The 20261-nt window shown below is 36.6% G+C and overlaps 1 protein-coding gene across 2 annotated transcripts in view; it reads left to right on the top strand.

The window, feature by feature from the left end:
* The first annotated feature begins 742 nt into the window (after positions 1–742).
* Sptlc1 (serine palmitoyltransferase long chain base subunit 1) overlaps positions 743–20261 on the top strand; it is a 63755-nt gene continuing 44236 nt past the window's right edge. For both annotated transcript variants that reach the window (XM_076836570.1, XM_076836569.1), the window contains exons 1-3: positions 743–824; positions 3747–3854; positions 8417–8511. In XM_076836570.1, the coding sequence (XP_076692685.1) occupies positions 768–824; positions 3747–3854; positions 8417–8511 (260 nt within the window). In that variant the 5' untranslated portion in view covers positions 743–767. The remainder of the gene's footprint in view (positions 825–3746; positions 3855–8416; positions 8512–20261) is intronic.

Here is a 20261-nt window from a genome sequence, read left to right as displayed (position 1 = left end):
ATTTTTAAAGATAGATAATATCCATCATGAAGTCGAGCATGGATACATTTTTAAACATTTGAAATTGAGAAATTTTGGAGACAATATGGCAGCACTTACCAAAATCAGTAGCATTTTGTGGCTAAATATTCGCCTAAAGGAAGGTAGTCAGAAATACTCTGCAATGCACAGAAAGGTAAATGCACCTGGCAGCATTGTTTGCAATAGGGGAAAAACTAGAAATATCTGAAAGTTCCGCATCAAACTTCTCTGCGAATTAATACCGCAAAGCCTTAGACCATGCCTGAAACATAGTGAGCGCTACTATGCAAGAGTTGAATGTTTTTGTATAGATTTCTGGGGGTTTTCAAAAATGAGGATGCATTCCCGAAAGACTTATGTAGTTTAAGAGTAAAGAATCATGCTGCGATCTGTCTCTCTCTGTGTGCTCAAGGGTGATTCATTATTGCACTCGCTGCAGCAAAGGCACCGCCGCACCCACTCCTGGCTCAAACTAGAGCAAAAACCCGTCGGCCGCTCAGTCCGCCCAGGCCCAGCCAAACGCCGGCCCCAGGCAAACACCTCCCCCCTCCAGGCCCCTCCCCTCCAGCCGGAGGCCCTTCTCCCTCCGCCCCCGCCCCCACCCCTCCCTTTCGCTCCCGCAGGCCTCCTTCGGCTCAGTGCGCAAGCGCCAGGAGGTGCTGGGCACGAGTACGTCACTAGGCCTCGCCGCGCACTATTTGACGTACTGGTGACCCGCCTTCCGGAAGGAAGCTCAGCGGCAGACCATGGCGACCGCCGCAGAGCAGTGGGTCCTGGTGGAGATGGTACAGGCTCTCTACGAGGTGGGCTCCGAGGGCCGGGAGGCCCACGAACACCCCGGCCCTGGGGAGGGTGACACGGCGCGTGTGGACTCGCGGTCGGAGGCCTCCGCTGGGCCGACCCGGTCCCGCCGACTCGGCGTCCCTGGCTGAGAGGACTCCTGGCGTCCCCTGTCCCGGCGGCCGAGCGTGGGCTGTGGGGAGGGCCCGCCGGGCCCGGACGGAAGGTTTTGATCTGAGCCGCAGTTTTCCGGCTCCTCGGGGCGCGGGGAAGGAGAAGGGGCCGAGGGAAACGGCGGGCCCTCGGAGACCAGAGCTGGCCCTAAGGGACGAGGGAGTCGCGCGAGGCCCGTGGGAAAGCGCGTCGGAGGGGCCGGGAGAGGAGGCGCCGGAGAACGCGGAGCGCCGCTCGGAAAAGCCTGGAGAGACTTAGCCCGTCTTCTCGGGGACGGGAGGGTGGCTCGGGAAAGAAGCCGGTGGCTGAGGACTGAGGCCTGTTGGGTCGTTTGCCATTCCATTGTCCGTCTCGTAGACTAGGTCTCTCTATAGATTTTAGGTAGAGAGTGGGTTCTTGAGGGGCTGCTGTTTGGGACACGTAAGGTCATAGGAGATGTCAGAGTGCTTGACAACTGGACTTCCGCTGCGCCTCTCTCGGTCTGTTCAGGGCCGCAGTCACTAAGCACATGGAGCTGTGGACAGTTCTTGAGGAGGAAAAGAAGTGCATTTGTGAATTTTGTTAATTCACTAGACTAAGAGTTTCTCATTTAGAGTGATTTCTTTGTGGGATGGAGACTCTACCTGCTGAATTCTAGTCCTTGAGAAAACTAAAAGGATTTTTAGACTTGTTACTGAATAAATTACGTTTAAGGGAGAATCAGCAATTTTTTAGAATTGTCTTGAAGAGACCAGTTCTTGTTGCCAGTTGCTTTGTCCTTTGTAATACTGGGGGAGGCTTGTATTTAAAAAGAGGAAGAACTGTGACTGTGTATACAGAATGTATGTAGTTTTAAAATTATTTGTGCATTGACTTCAAAGTTTATATGTGAATTTGCCAGCAGTTTTCCAGTCTCCAATTTCTGGTGTATTCATTTTTAAAATTGGAATTTTAAATCATTGTCACTCAGTCTAATGCTTGAAAGTAATGTAGCTTACGTTTCTAAATGCCTTTTTTGAAATGATTTTTCCAATAACAACTTGTTGGAGTACAGAATCCCATAATTAACTGATTGAGGATGCAGTTAATATCTGGAATCTTCCACAGGAAAGTCAGCCTGGACTGAAAACATACAGTTAAGCAGAAGAACAGAGAGATTGTGGCAACTGGTTTCCACATCACTCTATTAGCTTCTGTTTGAGTAGATAGATGGAGGTGATAGAAGGGTTATTAAACTGAAATATTTTGTTAGTCATTTCCTACCAGTAAAAATTTGAATTAACATGAAGGATCTGATAGTTTATACTGTTGTAAATATTGGGATTCTGTGTCAGATTTTTAAAATTTCATTTTCATTCCTAAAGAGATTTGAAAAGCTGAAGCATTAGAGGTTTTTCATGGGAAGGAGAAATTGTCTACTGTTAGAAATTGGAAAAGGAAATTGATAAGACATTAAGAGAGCTTTGAAAGTAAGTTGTTGTTGATGATGATGTTTTTACCAGAATATCACATAAGTTTTTTTCAGATGTAACAGCAGTGTTAAAATTGACAAGTTTAATTCTTAACTGTACCAAGTAAACTTAATCATTTAAGTAATTTTAAATTTTTTACCTCCAAAAACTGAGGGAGCTTTTCTTTTCCACCAACACACACACGTTTCCCAATAGATCTCTTTTTGAAAGATTTTCAGTTGATGAGTAAACTTTGAGATATTTCAGAACTCCTTTCTCCAAGTGAAAACTCACCTGGACTATTATCTATTTATGCATAGATTTCTCTGCAGATTCTTTTCTTTAGAACCTAAATGCAAATTTCATACAAATTTTCATATTTTAACCTACTTACCCCACTGTAAAAACTATCTGTCCTGAAAAATAGGAAGGATGTATCCTGTGATCTTCCAGTTAAAAGAATTACTATTTTACCTCAAAGATTATTTTTATCATTTATCAAAGTAATCAACTCATTGTGGGGTATTACTTTTGTCTTTCTGACTCATAGGCATATTAACTCTAGTGTTCAACTTCTACTTCCAAATTTATAAGTGGATGGAATTATTTGACACAAGTTTGATGTAGGACGATTAACCCTTTACAAACACTTAGAATTTAGGTTAAATCTTTAATGTAGAAAAAGAAACTAAATGATAGGAAGCCTATATACTCAATCCAAACTTTAGTATTTTTCCCTCTTTAAATAACAAGTACGTAATTGTTGTGGGGCAGCTATTTGGTTTTTGATAACCACATTTACGGATGCATTCATAGGACTGCTTAGAAAGTCCAGGTAAAATGGTTATAGAACTTGAGGCAGTGTCATCTCAGAAAACTCAGTTATATATAAAAATCTATTTTGATATCTGGATGTTTATAAAAAGGCTGAATTTTTAACACTAGTTATACTTTCTGTAACTCAAGCACTCTTCTCTTGCCAAGAACAAGCTGAAGCTTATCCACAAAGGTAATAGTGCTTAATGCTAAACTTTGCTTCTAAGCCCACATTTGGATTGTTTAAGGAACTGATAATGAAGAAACCAGTGTGGTCTTTCTACATTTTTACTAGCTTTAGATTAGAACACTATAAACTCATTCATCAGCCATCTTCTTTTTATATATTTTTCTTGGCACTCAATTAAGACTGTAGAAGTCTATTTTATGAAAGTAAATTTTAAGAAGAAGTATATTTAAAGTTCAGAAGAGGCAATACATTCAGGAATGCTAAATGTTATGTGCAGGCTGTGGAAGTGTATATTTTATTTATTTATTTATTTCACTTTTATGTTTTTCTTCTAGGCCCCTGCTTATCATCTTATTTTGGAAGGAATTCTGATACTCTGGATAATCAGACTACTTTTCTCTAAAACTTACAAATTACAAGAACGATCTGATCTTACAGTCAAGGTAAGAAATTAAACATGTTTTGTTTTGTGGATGATTGTAATTGCTACATCTCTCTCAAAAGGAATTGTGCTTCAGCTCTACAGGATATGTTAAAATATCTTCTGAAACGTAAGGGAATTAAGACGAATGAAATGTCACCATAGGCAAAATATTGGGAAAGTTTGGGATAAAGTCAGTATCCAAAGTTATATTCCTGTATTTGCTGGGAGAAAGCAGTAGTCTGAAAAACTATTGTATTTTATAATAGTTTATATAAAGATTATGAGTTCCTTGAGAAAAGCTAAACTATTTCTGAACCCTGGAAAAAGTTCTCCCTGAGGACTTTACAAAGGACATTTGGAGTTAGAATCCTACCTACCCCCATCTAAAATGGAATCTTGATATATTGTGTATGGTAAGGGAGAAAAAAAAATCCTGATCATAGAAATGAAATTTTCTTAAATATCAGTCATCCGTAGAACCTTTAGCTTGTGATAAGGAAGGAGTTAAGGACAAAATACATAAAACTCAGAAATGATTCTGTTTTCATTCTAGCCACAATAGCTATGTAGTGAATTCATTATGAATTTCTGCTGGCAGCTGGAAGTTTGCTGGGGCCCCTTCGGCTGTGGCTCTCAACATCTCCCCCTCTCTGTTTAAACAACAAGCATGTGGCTTAGGGACCGTGCCTGCCTTAGGTTGTCCAATAGTACATATGGTCCTTATCCATCATCGGATGAGCTGACTCAAGGCGTCAGCCTCCTGTCTTAGGTTGGTACCATTGCAATTGGATCTTACCCATCATTGACTACCAGTCCAGCATACAGCCATACCTGGTGGATAGGTCTTTGTACCAGCAGGGGGGTGAGGTTCTTTGCCTCACCTCTGTTGGCCCCCAAATTTTAGCTGAACGACCATGACAAGCAGAAGGGAAGAAGATACACCAAGCCAATTGACGGCTCCTTTTGGAAAAATTGTACCACCGATGACACCATCAGCAAAAATACCCCAACACTACCACAAGTCGATGCATCAACAGATAGTTCACAATGCATACAAGTGATACATAGTCCAGGCAAGTTCTGCAAGCAGTTCAGTGATGGCTGTTGCAGAAGCTGTAGATTGGTTTTATCTTTGTCTTCACTGGCACTGGGATGAAGATAGGAATTCTGGCAATAATGGCTAAAGAAAAAAATTATGTATCATTCCAGAAGGTATTAAAAGAAAACAATTTTCTGAACAATTTACATTATCTTGAACAGAATTATTAAATATAATGAAAAGGAAAGGTGAAAGTAAACAAATAGATCTGTTAACCTTTTTTGTTCACATATTAAAACAATCCTCAACAGCTGTTTACCCAATTTAAATTAAACCATTTAAATCACGTGAATAAAAAAAAAAAATATTTGGATCCATTTTTTCATGAGCGCTCATCATATATCATATATCATATATTGGACATACGTACATACGACATAAAACACAAGTGTGCACACATAATATAATATATACAACACATAACATAATAGTAAAGGCCTTATAACATTTTACAGGTGAAATCTCCATTGCAATGTTTAAAAACTCTATAGTCAAAAAATAGAACTGATCAGCAAAACATTAACCTAGGTCTGTATGAGCTCAAAAAACAAAATAGAACTTCATGATGTGGGAAAGGGTAATAATAAAATAGATATTGAAAAGAGCATCCTGGTTCTGTCGCAGATGTTAGGATAGCCAAACTGGAGTTTTGGATATCAGTTGTTATGGATTTGAGCCAAATCATCTTCTTTTTGGTCTGTAGAAATCGCTTTAGTTAATCTCTCTGGAATCCAAATCGGCTGCTGTTCTCCCTGTGGAAACGTACAAACAGACCCCCCAACTCCAGACAATCACTGGGTCAGGACCTTACTTAATCTCTCTGGAATCCAAATCGGCTGCTGTTCTCCCTGAGGAAACACATAAACAGACCCGACTCCAGACAATTACTGGGTCAAGACCTTTCCATTGTCCTGTTAGAATATCCTTCCAAAGTACCTTGGGCTTATGTACATTTTTTGGACACATATGCCTTTCCGCAGCACTAAGTCCTGATGAATCCAAATTTTAAAAGTTTAGAGTAAAAAGGGTTATTTTAAGTTTATCTTTGGGGAATATATACCCCTTCTCAATTCCCTCTTTTTGCTTTAATAAGTACATTTTAATAGTTTGATGAGCTCTTTCAACTATGCCTTGTCCCTGTGGATTGTATGGGATTCCTGTTATATGAGTAATGCCAAATGATGAGCAAAACTGTTTAAAAGAGGTAGAAGTATAACCAGGGGCATTATCTGTTTTTAACTGTTTTGGAACGCCCACAGTGGCAAAATTTTGTAAGCAATGAGCTATAATATCTTTAGTTTTTTCTCCATTTCGGCAACTATCTCCGTCTTTGCTTTCTGAAGCAGTTATCTGCTGACTCCGTCCTGCTGCTTGCCTGGGATCCCTTTTCAGATTGATAAACTGGGGGGATCTTGTTGTAGTAGCAACAAGTGTTTCACTGCAGCTCACATTACCTTCTACATTTCCTTTCCCCACATTAGACCTGCACAGAGAACTATTAGAAGTCTGATTATCTTGCAAATTATTCTCCTGATCTTGGAGTAACTGTCTTTTTAATGTTCTTTCTTTATTCTCCACAGTTTCCTCTTGTTTTGACTGAATTGATAAATTTGTTAAGAATGCTTCTGTAGAAACATCTGGTGGTTTTCCTCTGAGACTTAAGACTTGTCAAAGGCCCTGGAGAAACAGAAGAGGATCCCACTAATGATGCTTCTTCTCCCCCGACTAGTGAATTACTTGTAGATTCTGAAAGGTTATCTACTTTAACTTTTACTTCCTTGACTTCTCCATCAGTTACTTGCATTTTATCTGCTTTCTCTGCTTTTGGGTTGGTTTGCTCATTTATAAAGGGAATTTCTTTAAGAGTGTTTTGTTCTATCACTGACTGAGCCTGCTCATAAACTTGACCAGTGGTGCCCAAAAGGCTCTGAAGAATATCATCCACAGGAAGAGCTTTATTTGCTAATTCAAGAGTAGAAGGTTGATTTTCCCAGCCAATTAACACCCCAGGAAGGAATCTTAATGCTTCAGAAAACAAAGACGGAGATAGTTGCCGGAATGGAGAAAAAACTAAAGATATTATAGCTCATTGCTTACAAAATTTTGCCACTGTGGGCGTTCCAAAACAGTTAAAAACAGATAATGCCTCTGGTTATACTTCTACCTCTTTTAAACAGTTTTGCTCATCATTTGGCATTACTCATATAACAGGAATCCCATACAATCCACAGGGACAAGGCATAGTTGAAAGAGCTCATCAAACTATTAAAATGTACTTATTAAAGCAAAAAGAGGGAATTGAGAAGGGGTATATATTCCCCAAAGATAAACTTAAAGTAACCCTTTTTACTCTAAACTTTTAAAATTTGGATTCATCAGGACTTAGTGCTGCGGAAAGGCATATGTGTCCAAAAAATGTACATAAGCCCAAGGTACTTTGGAAGGATATTCTAACAGGACAATGGAAAGGTCTTGACCCAGTAATTGTCTGGAGTCGGCAGTCTGTTTGTGTGTTTCCTCAGGAAGAAGAGCAGCCGATTTGGATTCCAGAGAGATTAAGTAAGGTTCTGACCCAGTGATTGTCTGGAGTCGGGGGTCTGTTTGTACGTTTCCACAGGGAGAACAGCAGCCAATTTGGATTCCAGAGAGATTAACTAAAGCGATTTCTACAGACCAAAAAGAAGATGATTTGGCTCAAATCCATAACAGCTGATATCCAAAACTCCAGTTTGGCTATCCTTACATCTGCGACAGAACCAGAATGCTTTTTTCAATATCTATTTTATTATTACCCTTTCCCACATCATGAAGTTTAACTTCCAGCTGCCAGCTGATGATTGGCTCACAGCGGCCTTAGCAAACTTCTAGCTGCCAACTGATTGACTCCTCTGTGGTGATGCTCATTGGGCTGTTTCCCTGATCTTTCAGACCACAGAGCTGCTTATTGGGGGACTTTTTTTTGGCTCTGCCCACGCGGCCCAGCCAGTCGGCCTCAAGAGCAGGAGGAGTGGGGGAGGTTGAGAGGCTTGTGGGAAGCCGGTGGTGGCAGTTGGGCTCTGAGGGTTTTTCTTGAGGAGCTGTGTGGTGTGTTGTGTGTATTCTAAAAATAAAGTTCGTTTCTTTTGACAAGTGGCTCCTGAATTGTGCCTAGCCAGGCTGTGGCAAATTTCCATTACAACCTCTAGTTTGGTAGGGGAGGGTTTGTTTGTTTTTTGATGTTGGTGATTGTACCCAGGGGTATTTAACCATTGAGCCACATCCCTAGCCCTTTTCACTGTTTTATTTGAGGCAGAATCTCACTAAATTACTAAGGGCCTCACTAAGTTGCTAAGGCTGGTCTTGGACTTACAGTCCTTCTGCCTCAGCCTCCAGAGTCACTAGGATTACAGGTGTGCACCACTGTGCCTGGCTACACCCATAGTTTAGAGATTGCTGAAGACTGTGAAATGACAGTGCTGAGTTGTAACCCTTTTCTCCTGTAGGAAAAGGAAGAATTGATCGAAGAATGGCAACCGGAACCTCTTGTTTCTCCTGTTTCAAAAGACCATCCTGCTCTCAACTATAACATTGTTTCAGGGTAAATTGGTGTTGCTATTTGAAGAACTTGAATTTGGTTTTCTCTGGTTATGTTTGCCAAAGTGTGTACTTTTTCAATAGATTCATCTCTTGGTACCCATAGTTTTCCTTTGTATCATGAGTAGCATCTTTTTCCTATACCTTTTCTTTTCTTTTTTTTTTTAAATATTTTTTGTTCTGATTTGTTATATATGACAGCAGAATCCATTACAATTTATATTATACATATAGAGCACAAATTTCATATATCTGGTTGTATACAAACTATATTCACACCATTCATGTCTTCATACATGTACTTAGGGTAATGATATCCATCTCATTCCACCATCTTTTCTACTCCCATGCCCCTGCCCCTTTGCTCTATCTATAATTTGTCTGATCCTCCCATGCTCCCTTGCCTCCAACCCCATTATGAATCAGCATCTTTATATCAGAGAAAACATTCAGCATTTGGTTTTTGGGGATTGGCTAACCTTACTTAGCATTATATTCTCCAGTTCTATCCATTTACCTGCAAATGCTGTGATTTTATTTTCTATTAATGCTTAGTAGTATTCCATTGTATATATATACCACATTTTCTTTATCCATTCATCTACTGAAGGGCATCTAGGTTTCACAGTTTAGCTATTGGAAATTGTGCTGCTTTAAACATTGATATGGCTATGTCCCTATAGTATGCTGTTTTTAATATTCAGTGCCATTCTGACTGGAGTGAGATGAAATCTTAAGATAGTTTGGATTTTCTTAATGCATTAGCTAACACTTAATATTCAGAGCTGAAAGAGTGGTGACAATAGCCTTTGTGTCCTGTACCTCTATTCAAATGAGCATGACTTCTCATAACTAGTCATTCATGTCCATAATTTAAATTTTTTTTAATGAGGAAAACTGCAATCTACCATCCTACCTCACTCCAGATTTCTACTTTCTAGAAGGAATCTCTTTCTATTTAGTTTTTTTCCCTTGTATTTACCTCTTTTTCCAAGGAACTTGCTTATGCTGTTATTTCATGTTTTGTTTTTTCTTTCATTCCCATGTTGTTATAGCCACTAATTGTGAGAGAGAGAGAGAGAGAGAATGGCTTTTTACAAACAGGTTGCTCCCCAAGCCTGTAGGAGCTCTTTTCCAGCCTTTGTGTGGATGAGGAAAAGGCAGCCTTCCTCTAGCAGGCGCGATAGTCGGCCGTGGGCCTTGGCTGTGGTGCGGTTCTCTGGGTGCCCTTAGCAGGACATCTGCTGCTCAGCTAACAGCAGCCACACGCCCCACCTCTCCCTGGCAGAGTTCAGTTATAAGGTGTCCTTCAGTTTTTTTAATGTCTACAATCTTATGACTACAGTAATATCATTCATTAATTAGGCCAGTGTTATGTGCATTTTCTTTTTGTACACTCTGTTTTCCCTGGTGTCAGTCATTTTTCTTTGCTCATTTGTTTGGTTCTTTGCATTGTCTCTTCAGTTTCCTCTAGGTGTATAAATCTCTGTTTGGAATTTTCACACACATTAGTTATCTCTTGGGTTTATTTCCTTTTTTTCTTCCCAGAGTACTCTTACTCTGCTCCAGTCCTAATTGGTTGTTAAATGCAGCTGCTGCACACAGTGGCCCTGCAATCTCAGGTCACCATTCTCTCAGGACTTACTTTCTTTCTCCTGCATTGTCTATTTGCTCTGTCTTGGTTTTCTCTCTTATATTAGCAGAATATAAATAGATTCCTGGGAAAGATCTATATAGTATGAACTTTATATATTTTTAAATAGCTTTGTATTTTGACTTTTCACATTGTACTGATTATTTTATCATTTTTTAGTGATTTGTTAAAACACCTCAATTTTTGTGATCCTTAGTATCCATTCTTTTTTAGTATGCAGAATATTATGTAAATTGTTTGCAAAAACTACGAGGAAAAGATTGAAGGATTTTTTTGTTGTTGTTTATTGGTAAATTGTGTATTGCTTTTCAATTTTTTCAGTAACTATATTCAGTACTGACTTGACACAAAAATAAATATTTTATCTTGATTTTATTCCTTTAAATAATAGCTTTATTTTGAAATAACTATGTAACATAAAATTCTTTATTTTGAAATACATGATTAAGTGGTTTGGGAGGATAGTTGGTCTTTTTTGTTTGTTGGTTGTTTGTTTTGGTACTGGGAATTGAACCCAGGGGTACTCTACCATTGAGCTGTATCCTCAGCCCTTCTTTTTTTTTTTTTTGTTTTGAGACAGAATCTAAATTGCCCATGCTGACCTCAAACTTGTGATCCACTTACCTCAGCCTCCTGGGAGTAGCAGGGATTACCTGGCTCAATTAGGTGGTTTTTGTTTGTTTGTTTGCTTATTTAACTTCATTCTTATTTATCTATGTGTGGTGATGAGGATGGGATCCAGGGCCTTGCACATGCAAGGCAGGCGCTCTACTGCTGAGCCATGACTCCAGCCCCTGAATTAAGTGTTTTTAATATATTAAAAGTTGTATAACTTTTAATTATATAATTAATATATTAAGAGTTGTATAACTCTCACCACTTTCTAATTCCAGAACATTTTCATCACTTCAAAAAAAATATCCCAAAACCTATTAGCAGTCATGCTCCATTCCTTCCTATTCCTCCCCTTATACCCAATCCTGGCAATCATTAATCCACTTTGTATTATTTACCTATTCTGGATATTTCATATAAAATGAATCATACAATATGTAACATTTGGTGTCTTGTTCATTTTACTTGTGTTTTCAAGGATCATCTTATTGTAGCATATATTAGTACTTCATTCATTTTTATGACTAATTACTGTTCTTTCATATGAATATATCACTTTATATATTCATCAGTATCGTGCTTTTAGTAGTGTGGCATTTTGACAATTCCGCCTATCCAAGAACACGAGATATCTTTCCATCTTTTATGGTCTTCAATTTCTTTAGTGGTCTGTAGCTTTCGTTGTAGAGGTCTTTCACCTCTTTTGTTAGAATGATTCCCAACTATTTTTTTTTTTTAATGAGGCTATTGTGAATAAGATTGTTTATTCCTAATTTCCCTTTCAGTTGATTCGTCACTGGTGTATAGGAACGCAACTGATTTATGGGTGTTAATTTTGTATCATGTTGTTTTGCTGAATTTGTTTAGGAGTTGTCAAAGTTTTCTGGTGGAGTTTTTTGGGTCTTCTAAATATAGGATCTCATATCCCTTTTATTTCATTCTTTTACCTAATTGCTCTGACTAGAGATTTGAAGACTGTTGAATAGAAGTGGTGAAAGAGAACACCCTTGTCTTGTTCCTGTTTTAGAGGGAATGCTTTCCATTTTTTCTGTTTAGAATGATGTTGGCCTTGGGTTTGTCATATATAGTTCTTGCAGTGTTGGGGTATGATCTTTTCATTCCTATTTTTTCTAGTGTTTTAATCATGAATAGATGCTGTGTTTTCTTAAATACTTTTTCTGCATCTATTGAGATAATTATTTGACTCTTGTCTTTGAGTCTGTTGATGTGGTGAATTATTTTTATTGATTTCTGTATGTTGAACCAACCTTGCATCCAAGGGATGAACCCCACCTGGTCATGGTGCATTATTGTTTTAGTGTATTTTTGTATGTGATTTGTAGCTTTTTATTAAGAATTTTTATGTCTGCGTTTATCAGGAATATTGTCCTGAAGTTTTCTTTCCATGATGTGTCTTTGTCTGATTTTGGTATCAAGGGTGATACATCTTCATAGAATGAGTTTGGAAGGATTCCCTCTTTTTCTGTTTCATGGAGTAATTTGTAGGATTGGTGTTAGTTCTTCTTTTAAAGGTCTGGTAGAACTTGGCTGAGAATCTGTTTGGTCCTGGTCCTTTCTTTGTTGGTAGGCTTTTGATGGTGTCTTCAGTTTCATTACTTGAAATTGATCTGTTTATATGTTCTATGTCCTCCTGATTTAATTTGGGTAGGACATATATCTCTAGGAGTTTATTGATGTCTTCAAGATTTTCTATTTTATTGGAATTTAAATTTTCGAAGTAGTTAGTAATTTGAGTTTTTTCTCTCTTTTTCTTCATTAGCTTGGCTAAGGGTTTATCAATTTTATTTATTTTTTTTCAAAGAACAAACTTTTTGTTTCATTGATTATTTAAATTGTTTTTTGTTTATTTCTATTTCATTGATTTCTTCTCTGATTTTAATTATTTCCTGTCTTTGACTGCTTTTGGTGTTGATTTGTTCTTCTTCTAAGGCTTTGGGGTGTAATATTAGATTATTTATTTGATGACTTTCTGTTCTTTTAATAAAAAAGCTCAATGCAATGAACTTTCCTCTTAGAACTCATTTTATAGTATCTTAGAGATTTTGATGTTATGTTGCTATTCTTATTTACCTCTAAGAATTTTTTTTATTTAATCCTTGATCTTAGTCTCCAGGTGTTGAAGTAGCTTCTGTTTTTTATTATATTATTGATTTCTAATTTCTTTCTATTATGATCTGATAAAATGCAAGGTATTGAGAGTTTCTTTGTGGCCTAAGATATGGTCTGTTTTAGAGAAGGATATTTGTTGCTGTTGAGAAGAAAGTATATTCAGGCATTGATGGATGAAATATTCTGTGTCTTGTAAGTTAAATGATTAATTGTATTTTTTAGTTCCTAACCTTCTTTATTTAGTTTTTGTATGGAGACTCTATCTGGTGATGAGAGAAGCATGTTAAAATCACCCGGTATTATTCTGTTGTGATCTGTTTGATTCTTGAAATTGAGAAGGGTTTGTTTGATGTCTGTAAGTGCTCCACTGTTTGGGGCAAAAATATGTACAGTTGTTATGTCTTGATATATAATTCCTTAAACAGTATGAAATGACCTTCTTGGTCCATTCTGATTAACTTCTGTTTAAAGATCACTTTCCTGATAATTAGGATAAAAAGCTTGCTTATTTACATGATGCGTGTGCATGATGTTTATCTTAAATTTGTGGATGTCTTTGCATATGAGCTGAGTCTCTTTGAGACAGCATGTGGTTAGGTCTTGTTTTTAATTCAGTCTGCCAGTCTATCTTTTGATTGATGAGTTTAGACCATTTACAGTCAACATTATTATTAAGAAATGATTTTTACGCCTGTCATTTTTGTTTATTATCTGTTTTTTTTTTTTTTTGTAGTTCCTCCCTTTGCTGGTTTTCACTTTTATTTTTCATTTCTTTTGCATGAACTGTTGTATTGGATATATTTTGTGCAGGCTTCTAGTTGTGAATTCTTTCGTTTATCGTGGAAGGTTTTTATTTCTTCGTCAATTTTGAAACAATTTTGCTGGGTATAGTTTTCTTGGTTGACATTCATTTTCTTTTAGAGCTTGGTGTATATTATTCCAAAACTCCTAACTTTGAAGGTCCTGGTGGAGAAATCAACTAAGATCTGGATTGCTTTTCCTCCAAATTTGTCCTGTCATTTTTCTCAGGCACCCTTTACAATTCTATCCTTGTTCTATATGCTAGGTATTTTCATAAAATGTGCATTGGTGAGGGTCTATTGTAATTTTGTGTATTTGTAGTTCTGTTAGTCCTGTAAGTATTTGATTTTCCATTTCATTCTTAAGGTTTAGGAAATTTTCTGATATTATTTCAGTGAAAAGATTGTGCATTCCTTTAGTTTGTATCTCTGAGACTTCATCTATCCTAGTACATCTGAAATTTGGTCTTTTCATATTTTTTCATATTTTTTGGAAGTTCTGTTCATAGTTTCTTAACATAATTTTCCATTCAACTTTATTTTCAAGATTATGTTTTTTGTCTTAAATGCCTGAAATTCTTGTCTTCCAAGTGGTCTAGTTTGCTTGTGATGCTTTCCACTGAATTTTTTAGAATTTCTATTTCCTTATTGAAATGATCTTTCACTTCTTGTTTCTTGCTAATTTCACTCCTTTCATTGTCCTTTACCTGGAGGACCAGTTTGATTGTGTACATTCTAAACTCCTCTCTGACTTTTTTTTTTTTTTACTGTGGTGTTGGTAGATTCTATTATTGAAGTATCTTGGTTTGTTTGGAGTGATTTGTTCCCTTGCTTTTTCATGTAGTTTATGTGTCTACCCATCTAACAGTATGAGTCTGAGGTTGTAGAGTTTAGTTTCTACCCTTTGGACTTATAGTGTCCTTGAAGATTTCCAGTATTTCACCATTTAGAGGGAGACAAATAAGAACAACAACCAATGCAAACAATATACAGTATTAAACCAAATAATTTCTGCTAGACATCTACAATGCTAATTGTCACAATTAACAAAAGTGATGTGATCAGTTATTGCAGACAATAGTGATAATAAGTTTGCAAAAGGGTTTACAATTTTGAATGGTAGACAAGGAGAGAACAGAAGTGATGTAGGATGTGATGATTTTGAGGGAGAAAGAAAAAAATATAAGTAAAAAACTAAAGAAGGAGTGAAAGAACAATAGAGATTTGCTGTTAGACAAAGAGAGAAAGAGAATCTAGGGAAACAGGTGAGAGAAATATAAAGTAAAAATTTTTTAAAATTAAAAATAAAAATATTAAAAATAAAACTGAAATATACTAATGAAATATCTAAATACTGATCAATGAAAAATAACTGGCTTCCAAAATGCTAGAAGTGAGGGGAAAAAAATGAATATGTATAAGTCTCCATGAGCCATTCAGGTCACAATTAAACAGAAAAGAAAAAAAAATAATTTTTAAAAATCTTGATCAAAAGTTAAAGAGTTGCTTCCTTTGGAGTTCATATATTTCTCGTCTTCCCTTCTCAGCAGTGTTAGTGTCTGGAGTGTGATGCCTGCTTCACCCTCACGGTGGGGTTGCTAGTATGTAAGAGGAAATCCCATAAATAGAATCCTGGAGGGGGAGTTTAGGCTTAGGAAGTCTCTAGGTTCTTGTTGAATGGTGATTGATATGAAGATTTTAAATCTGTGTACTACTAGGGCCCTGCAGTTGCTGGTCCACACTGGAAGACTAGACCTAGGAAATCTCCCCTGGGTTCTCCTGGTGCAGTGGAGGAGCTAATTCTTAAGTCCACTCCATCACCTGTAGACTCCACATTTCCTGGTGTCTTCAGTCCCCAAACTCAGTCTCTCACATCCCACCCCTACCCTTTCGAATTCCTGGCCAGGTGCTAGTTTCCACAATCAGTATTCTCCACGGTAAACCCCTCTCCACATTTGATTTTCTTCTGGTCAATTAGGCACACTCTGTGTTGTGCAGTGGGTTTACCAGGCTTGTATTTCGGGCTAAACTCAGGTTTGCCAGGAATCAGCTTTCCCAGTTGCTAAGCTCCGCAACTTCAATATGGTTCCTTTCCTATCTTCCACAGGCTGCTGGGAGAGAGGTGGTTTCTTTACTGCACAATGATGTTGTTCAGCAGCCTTTTGGTTTAGTCGGGCAGTGTATTTGATCTCTGATCTCTCCATACTCAGACACACCTCAGGCATCCTAAAAATGTGGCTTCCTTTATTCCCTTTTCTTTCCATGTTGCTTATGGAGGGACCATTCTGTCTGGTGCCTCCAGCTGTTGCAGCTGTGGTGGCACTGGGGATTTCTTCCTTATTTTATTATATCCAACCTCCTGGGTCCCCAATCTACTTTGAGTGTCCAGAATTAAAGCCCAGTATAGTCTCCCTTTTTAAAATTCTTTGTCGCCCATCTTTCTAAGAAGTTGCCTATCTGTTTTCCTGGTTTCACACCATGGAGCAGCCAGGAAAGTGTCCTAGCAACTCTGTCTCTTCTGCCATCTTGAAAAATGGATTAGCCTCATCATATCTTTTACCTATTTTTTTCTGCTGGATTCCCAGTCTTCTTTTAGGTAGCAGAAGTTATACGTGCATTTTAGATTTTAATCATTAGTTTTTTGATGTAGTACTCTATTGCATCGATTCTAAGACGTTTTGGGTTTTTTCCCCTATTTTGAGATCTCTGAAGTAGGAATGAATCATCAGTTGCTGAGAGTCATTGATGAGTCATTGTTGGCTAGCGACATTGTGGTTGTCATTGCCTATGTACTGATGAACTTGGTCTTGGCTCTCCCTACTGTCAGTGCTACTATAAAGTCACATGCACTGCTGGTCAGTAAGGCAATGTATGGCTGGAGAAACAGCCTGACCACACTGAGCAGATGAAGAGAAGTTGCTGTGACTAAAACATGGCTTGAATATCAGTTTGACTACCTGTTGCCTTTGGACAGTGACAACTTACTTTATAGAAACATGTGATTTGATTGGGGGAAAGATGACACTGTGAGATTGTTCCAGTAGGAAAATTTTAGCATCAAAACTTGAGAATGAAAGACAATAACAATAATAGGTAATCTAGGGGTGCTTTAAAAATGCTAAAATACACCTGACAGCACAAGGAGAATATTGCGTGAATACCCAGCATACTGATGATTCAGCAGAAGAGAAAGACAACTGGATAAAGAGGTTTAGGTATATTTTGATGTATCTATTATATTTTCCTTTCCGTAAGTATAAAAGCAGTATGACAAAGATCTGTGTCTAAGAATGACTAATAAACCTTTTTGTTAAATATAAACTAAATAGGTCTACATGACAAAAATATATTCTTTCATTTTAATTGACACTGTTTTTCTTTTATAGTGATAGATAAAATATAATTGATGACCTCTTAGATTCAGTGTAATGTAATAAATCTCTATCACCTGTTACTTTGACTTTGGTATCATGAAAACAAATTCCTTAATTTTAACTTGGTCAAATGCATCCAGTGTGGCATTGTTTTGTTATTTGGTGGCTTATGTACTTAAGAAATTAATTCCAAAGTCACAAGATATTTTTAAAAAGCTAACAGGATCTTTTAAAAAATATTTTTCACGTTCTTGTACTGGTAGTTTAACTTTGCCCATATAGAGAAATTTATGTGTAACTTAGTAATTTGTGGGGCACCTGCTCTCATTTTCAAGTATTTTTATGTATACAATTTCCTGCACTCCATGTTCTTATGTCTCTTTGCCTATCTGTACCAGTGCCAAATCTAGCACTACCAGGGTCTGAAATATTTACTGCTTCTTTGTGTAAAGTACTTTCTTCCCCTTTTCTTTTTGGGCATTACTGGGTATTCTACCCAGGGCATTGTACATGCTAGATAAGTACTCTACCACTGAGCTACTCTCTCAGCTGTTTTTAAATTTTATTTTGAGACAGAATTTCACTAAGAATCTTATGTTTTATTATAAGACAGCATCCTGCCTGGCCTCAAACTTGAAATCCTCCTGCCTCTGGTGGGATTACTGATATGTGCCACCTTCTTCCTTCTGAGTTTAGTTTCCTTTTCTTATCCTTCCATGTAATTTTGAAGTTTGTAGAGATAATAGTTTTTGCCTCATAATACAGTATGGCCTTTATTAATATGATGAGCAATAAAAAAATCAAGCATTCTTGTTTTGTTCCTGTTGTTGCAGAATATTTCTCCATTAATTTCCACTTAATATTTATAGATTTGGGGTATATATTATCTTCTCAGTTTGAGAACATACGTTTCTGATCTTAGTTTTCCAAGAATTTTAATTTATAAATAAATGTTGGATTTTATCAAATATCATTTCTGTCTCTATTAAGAGCATTCATAATTTTCTTTATTTCATTATATATCATGTATTTTTTTCAAATTGAATGATGCTTCCTGATATTTAACTTTCTTTTACATCTTTTAGATTCACACTGTTCTTTTTCTGATACAGTTGAACTCACAAAATACACATTTTTAACTTTTTTAGTACTAATTCACAGTCAGTTTTCCAAAACCTTTAGAGTGGACAATTCAGAATTATTTAGGTTTTGAAATATAATGAAGTACTTATTCCTTATTAGAGAACCACTTTTTCGTGAAGCCTGGGGCAGCATCCCATGTGAATATTTGCACTCAGTAGAATAAGTAAAAGCAATAAATAGTTCATCATCAGTGTAGGACAGGTTTTAGTGCCAAATGAATTTGTGGCAAACTTTAAAAACTCCTGTATCTGTGTTGAGGGCTATAAATTTTCTTCCAAATACCATTAACCTATACTTTTAATATGTGTTATTCAGATCTAATATTTTCTAATTTTCATTCTGATATTTTTCTTTAACTAAAGCATAAATGTTTTCCCTGAAATTTGTTCTTCTCAGTAATTTATAATTTATTGACTATGATCATGACATGTTGTGGATGATATCCTTTCTGAATGAGACTAGTGCTCTTGTTGAGATTCACTTTTGTCTTTATTGAGAGTTTTTGCAAATGTTCAAGTTATATTGTGTGTTACATATGCAGATCTTTATCTTGCAGGTTTGAAAGTATGTTGCTAGGTGTCTTAGGGCTCAGTATTTTTTAGTGGTTTTGAATGTTCCTTTTGTCATCTTGTAGCAGCTTTCCTCATTTTTCTAATACTTTTTTATCTTAAAGTCTGTCTGATAGCACTGTAACTATACCAGCTTAGTTTTAACAAGTAATTAATAATTTACTTAATAAGTAATTAATAATTATTATTCTCTCTTCTGTTTTCAACTTTACTCTTGTTTATTTTGTACATAATTGGGTTTTAAAAGCCCAATCAGTATCTTCGTCTTTTTTTCAACAATTTAGTTATAGATGGACACAATAACTTTATTTTGTTTATTGTTATGTGGTGCCAAGAATCAAACCCACTGCCTTACTTGTGATAGGCAAGTGCTCTACCACCAAGATACAACCCCAGTCCAGTATCTTCATCTTTGAACTGAGGGGTTTGTATACATTTATTGTGATTACTAAGTTATTTGTATAATAAATATTAATACTGCTGCAATATGAGATAATTCATAATTTTCCTAGTAAAATTTAAGGTATTTTTTGGCTACTTTGATATGTAAAATTAAATGGATATATAAGAAATAGCCAAAAATAATCTATCTAATTTAATCATACATATATTAAATCTCTTCGTACAAGTAGTTTTATTTGAAAATATTGCAATTCCCCTTACTTCATGCAGTAATCTTATTCTGATTCTTTACAGACACCTTGGATACCATATTTATCATTTTAATCACTTCAAAAATTAATTTTCAAGATGTCATTTTCACATCTTCATTAATACTTGAGATCCATAATTTCTTACATATGTGATTTTGCAGTATTTTACCCAAGTCTCAAATATTTATTCACTGTCACTCCTATATTTGACCCCTGTGGTAAAGTTTTTTGTTGTCTTTTTGTTTTAAAAGTTTGTTTACTTGGTTGTGAGGTACTTTCATTATGAAGTCTTATTCCAAGGAATATATAATTTGGGTGGGAATTTATGCTATATTTATGTCAAATTATTTTACGTCTGTCTAAGAGAGAGAGGCAGAGAGAAGGAAAGAGGGAGATAGAAAGAAGAAATTTGTTTCTTTTAACTACCTAAAAGTAGAATTGATAGAGATCATTTCTGGCAGTAGTTTGAATTCAGTTCTACACCTTATAATAGGAAATCCAAACTTTCCTGGTTTGAATAAAATAGTTGTTAATTTCCCTTTGCCTACAAGTGAAGGGAGGGGACAGCTCCACAAATGTTCAGGGACCCAGGTTCCCATTCTGCTATTGTACTCTTGAGGTGTTATGTGACTTCTATTGATAAGTCACCTAAGGGATGGTAAGCAGATCAAATTAGGTTATGTGCATGTGCAAATACAATGCATTGACTCCCTCTGGCATATATAATTATAAGTCACCAATGAAATTTTTAAAAAATAAAAGTAGTTTTGGTCTAGAAACAAGTTAGAGAACAGCCAATCTTGTTATTCTAGTTTA

This window comes from Callospermophilus lateralis, chromosome 17 (genome assembly GCF_048772815.1).
Source record: "Callospermophilus lateralis isolate mCalLat2 chromosome 17, mCalLat2.hap1, whole genome shotgun sequence".
Taxonomy (NCBI): domain Eukaryota; kingdom Metazoa; phylum Chordata; class Mammalia; order Rodentia; family Sciuridae; genus Callospermophilus; species Callospermophilus lateralis.
Note: the sequence above shows the minus strand (reverse complement) of the source record. Positions and strands in the feature narration are given on the sequence as shown.